The sequence below is a fragment of the Dipodomys merriami genome, unplaced genomic scaffold, assembly GCF_024711535.1.
Source record: "Dipodomys merriami isolate MVZ:Mamm:240054 unplaced genomic scaffold, mDipMer1.0.p SCAF_11, whole genome shotgun sequence".
Taxonomy (NCBI): domain Eukaryota; kingdom Metazoa; phylum Chordata; class Mammalia; order Rodentia; family Heteromyidae; genus Dipodomys; species Dipodomys merriami.
Window position 1 is genome coordinate 47,509,174 of NW_027202382.1, and position 15,608 is coordinate 47,524,781.

General features: G+C 60.3%; 1 protein-coding gene across 4 annotated transcripts in view; it reads right to left on the minus strand.

The window, feature by feature from the left end:
• Window positions 1-15,608, minus strand: part of Rxra (retinoid X receptor alpha) — a 191,881-nt gene that overhangs the window by 8,602 nt on the left and 167,671 nt on the right. For all 4 annotated transcript variants that reach the window (XM_070014978.1, XM_070014977.1, XM_070014979.1 and 1 more), the window contains 4 exons: window positions 14,725-14,875; window positions 14,086-14,265; window positions 6,622-6,791; window positions 2,813-2,942 (listed from right to left, as the gene is read on the minus strand). In XM_070014978.1, coding sequence (XP_069871079.1) covers window positions 2,813-2,942; window positions 6,622-6,791; window positions 14,086-14,265; window positions 14,725-14,875 — 631 coding nt within the window. The remainder of the gene's footprint in view (window positions 1-2,812; window positions 2,943-6,621; window positions 6,792-14,085; window positions 14,266-14,724; window positions 14,876-15,608) is intronic.

Genomic DNA, 15,608 nt, shown 5'->3' on the forward strand with positions numbered 1-15,608 from the left:
AAGGCTGGGAAACGCTTCTTCCTCCCACAGTGAGCACTGACAGCGCAGGCGCTGAGAAGCCCTACCCCGAGCCCTTCCTGCAGCAAAGCCAGGTGCCCACGGAGCTCGTCTGCACATGGCGGCATTCGTGCCACAGAGAAGATGGGAGGGCTCTCAACGGCCACAGCTACCCGGGGTTAGGTGTGAACAGAGTGTGCCAGGCCGAACCTGAGAAAGCTCAGAGACCAAGGTGTGCCATCTGGAGTGCCACCAAAGTGCAAAGAGCCTCATATTCACCAGGACGTCTTAGCACCAGAGGCCAGTTTTGTTGTTTTGTTGTTGTCTGAGACCAGGACTTGAACTCAGTATCTGACACTCTTGCTCACTGGCTGGAGCTCTACCACCTACATCATGTCCCCAACCACTGGATATCCTCCTAATATCAAGTCTAGTCCAGAGGGACAGCAGGCATCCGAGGGCTACGAAGGGGTCTGAGACTTCAGAAAAGGATTCCGCACAAGTGTTTCAACGGCTCTTGGCTACTGGATGACCTGAAGCCATCTCCCATGCCTACAATCCTGGTTTCCCCGGCTGGCTCTTCCTGGCGCCCCACAGCTCTCTCGTACCTGGATGGAGCCCTAGTCCTCACTGTCATCTCCCATGGCAAGTGTGGGCCTGTCTGGAACAGGTGGGAGGTGCAGGGCGCGGGTGACCAGCACTGGCTCAGTCCCACACGTCAGTGCTCACTCCTGGTCTACGACCGTCCAGACTGGGCCAGAGGCCTGTGCCCAGACCTGCACGATTCACTCTAAAGCATGGCTCCAGGGACCCTCGGCAGAAGCCAGGAAGCAAGCCCTGTCCCACAATGGCCAGGCTGCCCCTTCAGCTGTGCAGACATGCCCTGTGTTACTTGGGCCACTGGAATGCCAGCACGAGCCGCAGACGCCCTGGTTGGCTGCCTTCGCCGTCAGGGGAGGTGAGCTGTGGGCATCGTGGGAGTCTGGATGGATGGAGGAGGAGCTGCATGAGCCAGTTCTGGGAACAGAAGCATGGATGCTGGTCTGGCACCTCACTGGTCTACTCATCCCTGTTCCTAGGTGGTGGCAGGTAGCCCATTTAAGGGAGGAATAAGAAGCTGGGGTTCCAGCTGGGTGCCCTTGGCTCATACCTGTAATCCTAGCTACTCAGGAGGATGAGATCTCAGGATCATGGTTCAAAGCCAGCCTGGGCAGCAAAGTCCATGAGATTCTTATCTCCAATAAACCACCAGAAAACCAGAAGTGGCACTGTGGCTCAAGTGGCAGAACACTTGCCTTGAGCTAAAAAGCTGAGGGACAGTGCCCAGACCCAGAGTTCAAGCCCCACGACCAACTCTCTCTCTCTCTCTCTCTCTCTCTCTCTCTCTCTCTCTCTCTCTCTCTCTCTCTCTCTCTCTCTCTCTCTCTCTCTCTCTCTCTCTCTCCTGGGTTCCATAGTTTGGTGAGGCTGGGAAACATGTGAAGACCAGAGGAAGAACTCCGGGGCTGCTACCTGAAGGGCTTGTGGTAGAGGCCCAGGCTGGGCCCCTCTGTCCGAGGGGACAGAAGCAACAAAGCCAAAGCAGCAGGGGTGGGCCAGTGGGCCACACTGGGCCTGGCTGGAGTGGCAAATGAGGCCTCACAGCTCAGCAGCACATGATGACAGGAGACAGAGGCTGTAGGTTAAGACGTGGGAGCCAGAGAGCCATGAGTGGCCCTGGCACTGCCCCAGTTTATCTGTCTGGGGAACAGAAGGCCCACAGTGCTCCAGTCTTCTGGGGAACAAGCCAGAACATTTAAGTCTTATCTTGGAGGGTCCCTGGACAACTTCAGCAGGCTCTCACTCAAGGAAGGGGCCCGTCTCCCCACCCAGAAGTATGAGACGCACCCCAGACAGCCTGAAATCTCTGCCTATTCACAGGGGACGGGGCTGCGGGACACCGCTCAGCAGCACAGCCGCAGGTGGGCACTCCCCAGGGCACCAGAGGCCTGGCCTGCAGCTGGGCCGACTGTGGCTCTCAGGGTGGCGGAACTACTGCAGCGGATGTGAGAGAGGACAGCGGCCTCAGCCTGCACCCCGGCCAGGCCTTGGCACAGCACCAACATCTAGACTCAGACCCCCTGAGCCGAGCCCTAAAAGCAAGGGCAGAGCTGGACAGACATGCCCCTGATGGGCAAAACATCCCCAGATCCCGCACGAAGTCCCTGACCACCAAAACCCAAGCAGAGGCAGGCATGGCAGGACCTACGATGGGTGACCCCGGCTCACGGGGATGGCCCGATCCCATCACAAAGCTCCTTCAAGAGAGAGCAAGGAGGGTCGGACCTGTGTGATCCTGGCCCTGACCAAGCACCTTCCAGAACATTCCACGCTGCACTGAAAGCTATCTTTGGCTATTTTTCTACCTTTTTTATCAGGGACCTGTCTTGTATTAGCCAAGGCCCTGGAGGCATGGGGACCCCGTGTAAAACAAGCAACTGAAGCAGTTGGGGGTTCAAGCCCCAAGACTGTGTCGGCTACAGGGCCTGTGCCCAATGTGCCCATTCCACAGGAAGGAGCTGGGCCTTGGCTAGCTCGTGGCTTGTCAGTCAGGACACAGCAACGCGCCTGGGCTCCCTCTACAGACCGGCTGGCTCAGGGAGGCTCACCCCGACCCCCAAAGGCAATGTTCCTACCCACCGTCTCCCACCCCACGCCTGTGCCGAGTGCAGGGAGCACACAGGTCCCCACGGGCAGCCCGGCTCCTGTCTGCAGCCCAGAGTCCTCACACCGCGTTCCCGACAGCCCACGGCAGCCCCAGGTCCCGGCTGCTCACCTGCCCGCAGCAGGATGACCTGGTCGTCCAGAGGAAGCTCGGAAAAGTGCGGGACCCTCTTGGCCCACTCCACAAGGGTGAAGAGCTGCTTGTCTGCGGCTTGGCAGATGTTGGTGACAGGGTCGTTGGGCTGTGGAAGAGGAAGGGCACACTGATCAGGACCACACTACCAACGCACTGACAAGAAATGGCCCCGACCAGGCGCCATCCTGTGTGTGTACCCATGTGGAGATCCCCAGAGGCCGTGCCCCAACCTCTGAGGGGCCCAGGGACTCGGCAGGCAGGATGGCTGACAGATCCTGGGGATGGGAAACGATTTTGCATCTTTGGGGCCGATATCATAGAGAGAGTTCTGTAGAAGGTGTGGGCTCAGGGTCAGAGGGGTGTGGCGGCAGAAGCAGAGGCCAGAGGGGAGGAGACACTGCTGGCTTGAAGATGGATGGAGCAGGGACCTCAGGCCGAGGAACATGGCCTCCAGGCACTGAGGAAGACAGAAAACGGTCCTCCCCAGAGCTGTAGGCAGAGCTGGCCTTCACGAGGACCTGAGACCAACTCATGCTGTCTCACCTCAAGATCATGGAATCTGTGTGGATGAAGCCAGCGAGCCTGTGAAGATTCGCTCCAGCGGCCACAGGAAGCTCACACAGACCGCAGGACCCCTTCACTGCCCAGCTCTGGGGGGCGGGGCCAAGGGACAGACATGAGGGAGGCCGCGCAGCAGGCAGGCCGAGAGCCGGGGCAGAGCCAGCCCCTCAACGCTGCTGGTCACGTTGAGACGGCTTCCCCAGGGACAGTGGTGAAATGCCAGGCCCCATGCAGAGGTGGGAAGCCTTCCAAAAAATTCAGCCACTCTCATGGAGGAGAAAACAAGTCAGGCTTCTCAGCAGGGCAGGGGGGGTGGGGCGGAGGGGTTCCCAACTCCTGGGGCTGCTGGCATGGCCCAGCGCCATGAGGCATCGGGGCGTGGGGACCCCTCATGTGCTCTGGGAACAGCAGCGGCGAGGGAAGCAGAGCAGAAGGAAGAGAACTCCCACCAAAGGACTCCAAGACAGAAACCACCTGCCAGGCAACAACACGCAGTCTAAACACCAGCCCTGTGTGAAGGGCCAGCAAAGGGCTCAAGTAGAAAGCTCGATGGAGGCATAGAATTCCATTGTGTAGATATACCACATTTTCTTGATCCATTCATCTGCTGAGGGGCATCTGGATTGGTTCCATATTGTCGCTATGGTAAATAATGCTGCTATAAACATAGTTGAGCTGGTAGCTTTAGTATGGTCTTGTTTGTGATCATTTGGGTAAATGCCCAAAAGTGGGATTGCTGGGTCATAGGGGAGCTCTATATGGAGTCTTCTGAGGAACCTCCATACTGCTTTCCAAAGTGGTTGAACAAGTTTATATTCCTACCAACAATGCAGTAAGGCTCCCTTCTGTCCACATCCCCTCCAGCATCTGTTGTTGTTAGAGTTCTTGATTATAGCCATTCTAACTGGGGTGAGGTGGTATCTCAATGTTGTTTTGATTTGCATTTCTTTTATTGCTAGGGAGGTTGAGCATTTCTTCATGTGTCTATTGGCCATCCTTCTTTCCTCTTCAGAGAAGTTTCTCTTTAAGTCTTTAGCCCACTTATTTATTGGGCCCATTTTTAGAAAATGGAAAGACTTGGAAAAACTTATATTAAGTGAAGTAAAGCAGGCACAAAGAAACTAGTTATTTGCAATAACTAGTATATGTCTGAGACAAGCAGAAAAGGTCAGATGAGTTGGTGTTAGGTGAAATGAACCCCAAGGTAAGTATTTAAATGTTTTTTTTCTTTCTTGCAAGTGTTTCTAATATATTTATAAGATGATTTCTTTGTTGTTTTGTATGTCCCTCCCCCACGGTATAACCCCTGTTTTCACTGTATTTAATGTTGGTGTAGTTTGTGGAGGGGAAGGGAAAAAAACAAATCGTTTAAATAGGGATACAGGTGGACCCATTGCAACAATGAGATGTACAAGTCATTATGTCGAAAAACGAACTTTACAACTTTGCGGGGGGGGGGGGGGGCGGGAGAGGGGGAGGGATGGGAAGGGTTGGGAAGGATTAACAAAGGAGGAGGCAACAATGCTTGATAAGAAATGTACTCATTACCTTGCCCATGTAATTGTAACCCTCTGTATGGTATTTTCACAATAAAAAGAAAGCTCGAGGACAAACGGGACCCCCAGCTGGCGGGAAGAACAGGGGAGCCTGGAGCCTGAGAGGGAGCCAAGTCACGAGGGTGGGCAGGCAGGTGACGGCCTTCAGCTGAAAGCCCCATGATGCCTCATTAGCTCCTCACTCCACCCTCACCCCTCCTGATAGCCCAGCCCTGCCCGGGCTGGCCACGCCCCTCCACACCTCCTGACAGAGCAGCCTCCGCCCTGCCCAGGCTGGCCACGCCCAGGGCTGCCCCATCCCTCTGGTCCTGTGGCTCAATCAGCATCCTCCTGGCCTGTCCACCTGCCTCAGGGAAGCCCTGAAAGGCAAGAGCCCAGGGGGGCCCAGGACAGCCATGGGGACTGAGGGACGAGGGGAAATCCAGCTGTGCTTGGTACTTAACCAACAGACGTGGTCTTCTCTCTAGTCACCAACTGGCTACACCTTGAAAGCTCTTGTGGGGCCTGGCCTGTCACCAGGAATGGGAAGGGCCCTGAAGAGCCTGGGCCGGCTGGGGCTTCTGCAGGCGTAAGCACCTGGGCTGTCCATCCATGACAGATAGTGTTGGGGAAGAAGTGAGCACAGCAGGTGTGAGGCTCAGGCTTGGTCCCAGCAGACCAGGCCTGGAGGGGTCTCCGGGAGGGGAAGGGCAGTGCGGGCTTCTGCCTCAGGCAAGGCCTTTTTCACCCTCTGAGCTCATCTAACAGCAGGCATCTAATGAGCTGCCAGCCAGGGGCGAGGAGGAGTGTCAACAGGATCACCCAGGCTGGGCCCTGGCCCTCAGCCTGTCTACCCAGCCCCGAGCCCCGAGCTCGGAGCCCAGAGCCAGCCCCAGCCTTGGTAGGGCTTCAGGAAGGCGCGCCGAGGCTGACACAAGGCTGTCATTCAGCGGCAAGTCGGGCACTGCCAAAGCAGGAGCACACGTCCCTGGGGGGCACAGCTTCTCCCCCAGGGCACGGTGCCCTTGCCCTAGGTGAAGCTCTGAAGACCTGAGCTTTCCGGGAATATTGGCAAAACAGAGTAACAGAGGACTGTCCCACATAATGGTTTCTGCTCCCTCTGGAACCTTCCACCTGCCCACTCTGCCTTCCCCTCCAGGGCTTCGAGGTGGCAGGGGTGGGTCACAGAGGGCAGGGTTTGCGGGGTGCCCTGTGGGGAGGTAGCCTCCCAGAGCCGAGAGCCATTCCCTGGAGGAAGAGGCTGCCTGAACCCCATGCACGAGCACAGCCAAGGATCTGGGGCCCTGGTGTCCCACCACAGGAAAGAGGGGGTAGCGGGAGGGCGGCGATCTGGCCCAGGGCCTCATGGGTAGATAACCTAGACTGGGGGAGGTTGGGGGGAGGTAGGAGACAGCTGCTATCCAGAGCTGTGAAAAGGGGCACTACCCCATAGCCTCATGGGAAGACACCAGCCCAGCTAGCGATCACAAAGGAAGGAAACCAACAGGGCTTTGAGCCCACAGAGCTGTAGCCAGGAGGGCCAGTGCAGTCTGGTCAGAGCACCCAGCCGAGCAGAGGCGGCACAGCCGCACCGGGACGCCGGGGCATCGGACTCTCAGGGAGGAGAGGGAGGAAAGCGGAGACACTGAGGCAGGAGGGGTACTCACACCTACCAAGACTGGCACTCACCGAGCTGGGGTTCAGCCCCATATTTGCCTCCACATAGGTCTCGGTCTTGGGCTCAACGGCCAGCTCAGCTTCTAGAATCTTCTCCACGGGCATGTCTTCATTGGCGCTGCTTGTCGACTCCACCTCGTTCTCATTCCGGTCCTTGCCCCGCTGCCGCTCCTCCTGCACAGCTGCACACAGGAGGCGCTGTCACCCGCAGCCCGGCCAGCCCGGCCACGGCCCCCGAGTCCCCACCAGGCCCGGAGGAGGGAGACACGCCCAGAGCCCCCCTCCACAGCGGGCCCTTGTGTTCTGTGTGCAGAACACAAAGCCGCCCAGGGCCAGGGCAGACAGCCTTTCTCCAAGTTCAGTTGACAGGGGTCACGGGGTGCCCACCAGGCTGCTTGTGTTAGGGAAACCCGGGGAGGCTTCCTAAAAGACGTGATGAGACGGAAACAGAAATAGCTGGAGGACTGCAGATTCAGGGAAAGGAAAGGACATGTGCCTGAGCAGAGCAACTTACAGCCAGGAACTAGACAGTCACGCTGGCCACAAGCCAGGGCAAGGGCACAGGGGCTCAGAGTCACACTTGGGTGCATGCGCCAGCCTGCACCCTGTCCCTGCACCCCCCAGGCTGGGCTGTGACCAAAGCAGAGAAGGGACCAGCGCCACCCCCAGCCACCGGCAGGCCCCGTGGCGCTCCCCGTCTCCTCTCTGGTGCTGTGGTCTGTACGCACTACGCAGAGGCACCAACACCAAAAAGCCTGCCAACCTGCCTGTGAACAGTCCAGTTCTAGGGCCTGAGACTGCCGTGCGGCAAACCACAGCCACACCACGGCTGCCCAGTCCACAGCCCGGGGGTGCATCCTGCCAGGCAGGCTCTGATGGGCTGACTCCAGCCCAGCTACCGTCAGCCCCCATGTGGACACCTCTGTGGAGCACCTCAGATGCAGCTGCCACCCTCCAGAGGATGCCCGCCAGCCCGGGCAGAAGCAGTACCGCCTCTCACAACCCAGGCAGTACCGGAGGCCACCCTCTCCTAGCTGGCCCACTGGAACAGCGAGCACTGGTGTGTCAGGGCAGGCTGGAGTCCACACATTCTTCCCGCGCTGTACCCGTCCTGCCCCGTGCACACCATGACCGCGAGCTGAGGCTCCACTCTGCATGTTCTCTGGCCTTGTGCCACTGCCTTCCCCCCAAGCCCCCCACAGCCTTGCCCTGCACCGTCCTCCAATGCCACCCCCACTGGCTGCTGTCACGGCCTCCCTGGCAGAGGGGATCCGAGGCTTGGGCGGGGCCTTGTCGTAGCAGGCGAATGGCAGAGCAACACAAGGAGCCACCTGGGTCTGGCCCAGCTCGACACCCCCGTTCCCAGCGAGGGCTCCTCCTGCCACTCCCTGCAAGCCCCGCCCTTCCCCATCAGTCGTGGACAAGGACAGCGCATGCCAATTCCTCCTCCACAGCTCCCTCCACCCCGGGCTGGGAGTAGGGAGAGGCTCCCTCCTCCCCAACCTGGCCTTCCTAAGGGTATGTTGTTTTTTTGTCAGTCGTGGGGCTTGAACTCTGGGCCTGGGCGCTGTCTCTGAGATCTTCGGCTCAAAATAAGTGCTGTATCACTTGAGCTACAGCACCACTTCTGGTTTTCTGGTGGCTCACTGGTTAAGAGTCTCACGGACTTTGCTGCCCCAGCTGGCTTTGAACCGTAATCCTCAGATCTCAGCCTCCTGAGTAGCCAGGATGACAGGCGTGAGCCACTGCTGCCCGGCCATTCCTGAGGGTTTGATGGTGAGCAGCTGCGGGCAGTGCTCATCCAGACCCGCACGGGTCCCCGTGGCACCAACAGCAGCTCCTGGGCCACCAGCCATGAGTGGCTGGACCCCTTCCCGCCACCTCCCTGCCACGTGGGGCTGCCCACTCAGGCCCCCAGCCCCGGGCTTTCCCAGGGGAGGGGCACACTGAAATACGAGGGGCAGCAGGCGGGATGCAGACAAGAGATGAGGCCAGGGTGAGAAGCAGTGGCAGCCTCCCCTGGGAGCAGCCTTCCTTCCTTCCTCCTTCCTTCCTTTTTTTTTTTTTTTAATCAGACATGGGCCTTGAACTCAGTCTGGGCACTGTCCCCGTGCTCTTCAGCTCAAAGCCAGCGCTCTACCACTTGAGCCATAGCACCACTTCCAGTTTTCTAATGGTTTATAGGAGATAAGAGTCTCAAGGTCTTTCCTGCCCCAGGCTGGCTTTAAACCATGATCCTCAGATGTCAGCCTCCTGTGTAGCTAGGATTACAGGCATGAGCCACTGACGCCCGGCTTCAGCCTTCATTCTTAACCATCCTTCCCGCTTCTAGCCTCAGGAGGCCAGGCACATGGTACTGTCCCCCAGGCCCTCCAACACAGCTGCAGTTCAGTCCAGGGTGGTAAGGTGGCCTCTCTAGGCCTTGGGCTCCCCTGCCTCCCTCCTGAGCCCACAAAAGGGCATCCCATGCTGGGGCTGTGATCCTCAAGACTCGGCTCCCTGCTGGTGCAAGGGGCTTCCCACCCCCACGAGCCCTGACAGGAGGCCAGGCCAGCGCCTCCAGAGCACACCAGCTGGCCGAGCAATGTGGCGGAGGCCTGCAGCCAGCATTCTGCTAGCCTGGTTCTTCTAGAAAAACTGACAGCAGGTGGAAGCTGGGGGTGTGGAGGGGCCAAGGCTGCAGGCAGATGGCGCCAAGCTCACAGGGGCTGCAGAGGTTGCCAGGCTCTAGCCCTGGCCAGCTGGGCTGCCACGGCTCAGCGAGCGGGGGCACGCATCTTGGGTGGAGACGCCTCTAGCCGCAGCAAACGAGGTGGGCATGGTGAGCCGGGCCCTCGGTGCTAGGCAGCTCCATCACACGAGGCAGCCAGACTGCAGCCAGAGTCAGGCGGGCTGTGTCCGAGGAGGATGCCAGGCAGAATGCCGAAACCCAGGGCCTGGGGGCGGGGGGGGGGGGGAAGGGGGGGACTGAGGCTCAGAGAGCAAAGGAACGTGACTGAGCCTGCACAAAAATGAAAAGCTTAAAGCACTGGGCTGACTGCCCAGCCCTCCCCCCCAAGGCAGTCCTTCTAACAGCTGTGTGTCCCCAGGCAGCGCCCTCAACCTCTCTGAGCCTTAACTTCTTCATCAGTAGAAGGCCAAGGGTGGTATCTGCTTCAAGATGTCCCTAGAGGGAACATCTGCACAGGACCAGCGGTCCCTGCCTAACTAGCCCAGCCCCAGAGATTTTCTCCCACTTAGAGATAGTTCCAGGCTCAGGAGCTGGGAGGAAGCAAGCCCTAAGCTCGAGCCTCCAGACTGCCGGCCTCCCCGGTGTCTGGAGCTGAGCTGGCGAGGGGGCCCTCGACACCTGCCTCCTTTGCGGGGGCAGCGGAGAATTAATTAGCAAATGTTTTGTGAAGCACTTTGAAGCCGTGAAGGCCCCAGCCGCTCCGAGCGGCATCATTATAAATATTATCGTTTTATTTATAGACGGCGGAGGGGCAGGAGAGGGCCCGCGGATTTATGTTTTGCCAGCTCAATCACCTTTTAGACGCAGTCATGTTTGACTTATGTTCCACTGGCGCCAGGAAGCCTCAGGCGGGAGGCGTCTGTAAATACAGGGCCTCGTTATCCTTCCAGGCCGGGAGCGAGGTGGAGGAGGTGGAGGAGGCCGTGGCGGAGGAGGCCAGGAGTCTGAGACACTGCCTGCCCCGCAGTCTAGGCTTTCCGGGCCCCGGGGGAGGATCCAGGATGCTAAGCAGCCCCACCAGACTCCTTCGCAACATGGCACTGGGGTAGGGAGGCCACTGAGACCCTTCGTCAGAGTGGGGTGCAGGCAGGACTGAGGGTGTTACAGTGGCAGGGCCAGCAGCGATGTCCACACGCACAGGGGCATCCGCACCCTGAGACCTCTGCTTTGGGCTCTGCCAGTGGGGTCGTCCATATCTGTATACCTGTGCATGTACACGCATGCTCACATGCACACACACACACACACACACACACACACACTCACAACCAGACACATCCAGGAAAGAGGGTATACTAGGTGCCCCCTCCAGCCCTCCCAGGCCCACAGGCAGGCCCCACACAGCCCTGCCACTGCCTGCCCAGACTACAGGCCCGGGCCCCACCTGGCGAGGGGCCAGGGCCTGGCTGGGGCACTACCCTCCCCCACCCCCCCCACCCCCCGCCGGGGAATGCTGCTGAACGAGCCCTGGCTGCCTGCAGGTACAGGCCCTGCCACACAGATGCTATCGGCTGCAGCTTCCCTCATCAGCCAGCAGGGTGGGGGCCCCACCTGCCTGGAGCCAGAACAGCCCCTCCCAGGGCAGGGCTCCTGCTGTGGTCAACGATCCCAAGCTCCACCCTCTTGGCACTGTGCGGCACTTTGAGACCAACGCAAGAGCTACGAAAGCAAGGGTGGTGGCACCGACACCAGCCGCCTGCTACCCACGGCAAGGCGGCACTGGCAGGGCCACAGGCCTGACACTCGGCAAGGCTGAAGGTCTAGCTCAAGGCAGGGCCACAGGCCTGGTACTCAGTAGGACTAGAACCAGCACTCCCTGGACCAAACCCCTGGCCTGGATGGGCAGCCTGGCCCCATAACTTCTCTAGACTTCCTGACTGCCATGCGGCCAAGAACCCGCCCAGTGCTCCAGCAACCTTCCGTGTAGTGGCTGGCCTGAGAACAGGGGGGAGGGGCTGGGTTTCAGGGACAGGCCCAGGCCCCGAGACCCCACCCACCTGTCCTGCTGCACTGGGGTTGTCCAGCCCGTGAGTGAGTGTACTGCTCGCTGCAGGCCTTGGGGAGTGTGGCAGGCCTGCGGCCAGGCACTAGTGGCAGGGCCCACTGGGCACAGGGACCCCTCTTGCTCCGCCGTCCATGGGGCTGAGTTTTGTGTTTGTGCTGCGTAGGAGGGCTTTCATTGCATGTTCACGGCTCATAAATCCAGCTGCAGACAAAGGGGATGGGCGCTTGGACGGGCTCAGGTGTTTATCTAACAGTCCATAAATCAGGTCTGGAGGGCTGCATGCTGCCAGGAGATGGGTCCACACAGCAATGCCGGGTGGACCACGCACACGGGTACAGCCAGGCCTCCTCCTGCCCCCCCACCACGCTGCTCTCTATCTATGAAGTGTGGCAGGGCACTGGCACGGCAGGGCAAGCAGTGTGCCCAGGACTAGATGGGGGAGGGGCAGTGGCCCTGCAGAGCAAGTGTGTACGAAGATGGTCACTGGTGGGCATGGGGGTGGGGCCTCGGCAATCCCAGCGACCCTGGGCCCCCAGCCCTGAGCTCACCCCACTCCACTGCGATGAAGGAGGGCACCGTCCACGCCTCAGGCACCACGGGCAGTCGTGGGGCACTTGGAGATGAGTGGGCCTCAGGGAACTGCAGCCTCAGCCTCCTTCTACCACAGCCGTGCCCACCGCCCAAACCGCCTCAAAGGCCAGTGCCCCAGCTCTGGCTGTAGCCAGGGCCGCCTGGCTCTCTGATGGTCACTCTCGAACACAGGAGCCCATGCCCCCGTGCTTGGCCCCAAACCAGCACCAACAGTGAGCTCTGACGGAGGGCAGGCTCGGGGCTGAAGCCAAGCTCCTTAGACACTCACTGGCCATGGCCCCCAGTCCTCCCTAGCCCGAGTTCCTGTCCTGTAGGAACTCAGCCCTGGGGCCGTGTGAACCTGGACGGTTGGGTGGCATGCTCTCCCTGCTGGGTCACTCCTTCCATCTGCCCTTTTGATGCCAGAGGCCAGGGTGTCAGCCTTGCACTTGACCTCAGACAAGACCCTATCCCGCTGAACCTCAGTTCCCTCACCTGCACTGTCTAAACCAATACTAAGCACTCAACAAAACAGTCCTGGCCAGAAAGGCCTGGCTGGCAGCACCTGCACATAGTATTCGGCCCCACTGGCTCAGCTCAGAGTCGCTGGAGACCAAGAACTCTGCACCCCCAGCCACTCTGCAGACAACACCGTCACCACCTAGATGACCCCACAGGAGCTCTGCCACCAGGGATCTCAGGCCTGCCACCTGGGAGCCTGCTGAGGTTGAAGTTTGGGTTTCTCAAGCAGAATGGAGGCGGCCGAGAACGCACAAAAAGGGAATGAAATGAACGTGAAGGGAGCTCTAGCAGCTGGCCTGCAGTCAAGCTGGCCCTCAAGGGGCAGCGGCGGCTGGAGGCCCAGCAGGGGTGGGTGGGAAGGTGGCAGGACACGCTGGCCACACGTGCAGCCGTGACAGAGGATGCACGGGGGAGAGTCCCGCAGCACGAGAATACAGTTGAAATCCAGTCAGGCTAAACCTCACTCGGCCCACCGCCGATGCGCGCACACTGAATGCACAGCCATCACACACTGGCAAGGTGGAGTGTGCAGACGGGACCCTGATCCACCTGAACAGCCTGACCAATGTCTGTAACAGGTCAGTGACAACATGAGTGCTGGGCACTCTGAATAAAGCAGCCTCCGGCCATCCTGGAGCTGCAGCCAGCAGGGGCCCACCACTGCCTCAGAAGGCAACAGAGCCCAGGAGCATCTGCTTGGGACGCCCCCCCCCCCACCATGTTCTCTGTTCACCACCCCAGCAACAATGAGCCATCTTGCAAAGGCCTCCTTGGCCATCCTGCCTGGCAGCCGGACAGCCGGAGAAGCCCACGACACACCCTCTTTCCCCATCTCACCACTCAGTGCCCTCTCCTTCCCTGCCCCCTCCTCCTGGGGCCACCGTGTCTCAGAAGAGGGAGGTGTCACACCCATGCTCAGCCTGCTGGCCCTCAGTGACAACGTAAGGGGCCCTTCCAGCCTGGCCTTCCCTGTACCTCTGGCCAGGATGCTTGTCTACTATTGGCCACAACCCACAAGCTGGGCCCTGGACTTGCCACTCCCAGGCCGAGGGCTAACGCCTCACCTCCTGACGGCAAGGAAAGAAGCTGCAGGTGCCTGGGGATCAGGGTCTTGTCTCCTTTGTAAAGAGGCCTAAATGAGCCAGGTGCTGGTGGCTCACACCCGTCATCCTCGTTACTCAGGAGGCTGAGATCTGAGGATCGTGGTTCAAAGCCAGCCCAGGCAGGAAAGTCAGTGAGACTCTTATCTCCAATAAACCACTCAGAAAACCAGAAGTGGTGCTGTAACTCAAGTGGTAGAGCACTCGCTTGAACTGAAGAGCTGAGGGACAGCGCCCAGGCCCAGAGGTTCAAGCCCCACGACTGACCAAAAAAAAAAAAAGAGGCCTAACATACGGCGGGTGCATGGTAGAGATTCAATTGGGAGGGAGAGGGAAGGGCTGGCCCTTCACACAGGCAAGCTCTGGGGGCGGCCCGTGTGTGGGCACAGGCCTTGGGACCCCACGGAGGAGCTGCCTGGAGGGAGTGAGTACTGCCAGGGAGGCGGATAAACGTGACCCAAGCCCACCACAGTACTCGGGATGCTGCGTGTCTGCCCAGCAGAGCGTGCTGGCCAGCGCCCTCCCCGGCAGGCGGCAGGCAGGTCTACCTTCCCGCTTCATGCCCATGGCCAGGCACTTCTGGTAGCGGCAGTACTGGCACCGGTTCCGCTGGCGCTTGTCGATCAGGCAGTCCTTGTTGTCCCGGCAGGTGTAGGTCAGGTCCTTGCGCACGGTCCTCTTGAAGAACCCTTTGCAGCCCTCGCAGCTGTAGACCCCGTAGTGCTTGCCTGGGGGTGTGTGAGGGGGGAGGGAGTGAGTGTGCAATCCGAGGGGGTGGGTGGCTGACAGGCCTCGTGCTCTCTAGACGCCAGCCAGGACCCAGGCTTGCCCCCGCCTCGCCCCTCCCTGCTACCTCGCTGCTCCACGGGCGCTGCACATGGTGTAGCCCTGCCTGTGCCCTGGAAGAGGGCATGCGTCATTCTTCTCTGTTGGGCTATGGTGACAATGCCAGGGGCTCTCTGCTCAGCCCAGAGAGACCATCCACAGAGGCCTCCTCTCCCGAAGCCTCCAGTCCACCTTGCCTACCCTGGTCTTGTACCATTCCCGAACACACTGGAGGGGCCCTGAGCACTAGGCCTGCTCCAGGGGCAGGGGAAGGGCTACCCAGGGCCCTGCCTCACTGCACCCAGCTCATGGCGTAGAGCAGGGCCTCGCCAACCCCGGCCCGGCAGCCCGGGTGGCCCCACCTGAGGAGCGGTCTCCGCAGATGGCACAGATGTGCTTAGTGAAGGACGCCATGTTTCCTGAGGGGTGGGCAGGGACCTTGAGGACGCCATTGAGGCCCAGCGGGGGCTTGATGTCCTCGCTGCTGCTGACGGGGTTCATGGGCGAGTTGAGCTGCAGAGAGATGACAGGGCCGGGTCAGCCGTGGGCAGGTGGCGATGGGGACATCCACTCGACACCCCATGGCAAGGGAGGTACAGCTGAACCCCACTGCAAAGAGCCTCCTCCGGGGCACAAGGCCAAAGGGCAGCGGGGCCCCTGCCCACGGAGCGCCCCCTGCCAGGGGGTGCTGAGCAGCTGGCGATGCTAGAGACCTCACACAGCAGCATACCCCACCTCCACTGCCATCACCGCCAAAGCGCCCCTTGGCTCCACCCCTGCCCATCACCCATATGAGTCAGGCCTGCTGGCAGCTCTGGTCACTCCACAGGACAGGGGCTCGGGGCCCCGAAGCCCACGGAAGAGAACAGCAGGCCCAGGCAGCTGGGGCTGGGCCAGACGCACCCCGGTGCCATACATGTCACCACCACCCTGCAGGGCAGTGGTCTCTGGCCTGGACACCCTGGCCCCTGTAGCCCCGGCCCCGCCCACCAGCAGCCAGGGCAAGCGTGGGAAACTCACCCGGTTGCCCTGGCAACAGCTGCAGCGTGCAATGACGCAGCAGTTTTGGTTCCGCAGCCTCTAGCCCAGCTCTGCAGTCAGCACGGGGCCAGAGGCAGATGGCCGCATCCCGCCGGCAGCAGCCCATCTGCAAGGGCGCAGGGCCCCCCCCACTTCTGCAAACCCCTGACAAAGGCACGCGGTGGGCTGTGCCGCCATCCGGCTGCCATCACGCCCTGAAGTAGCC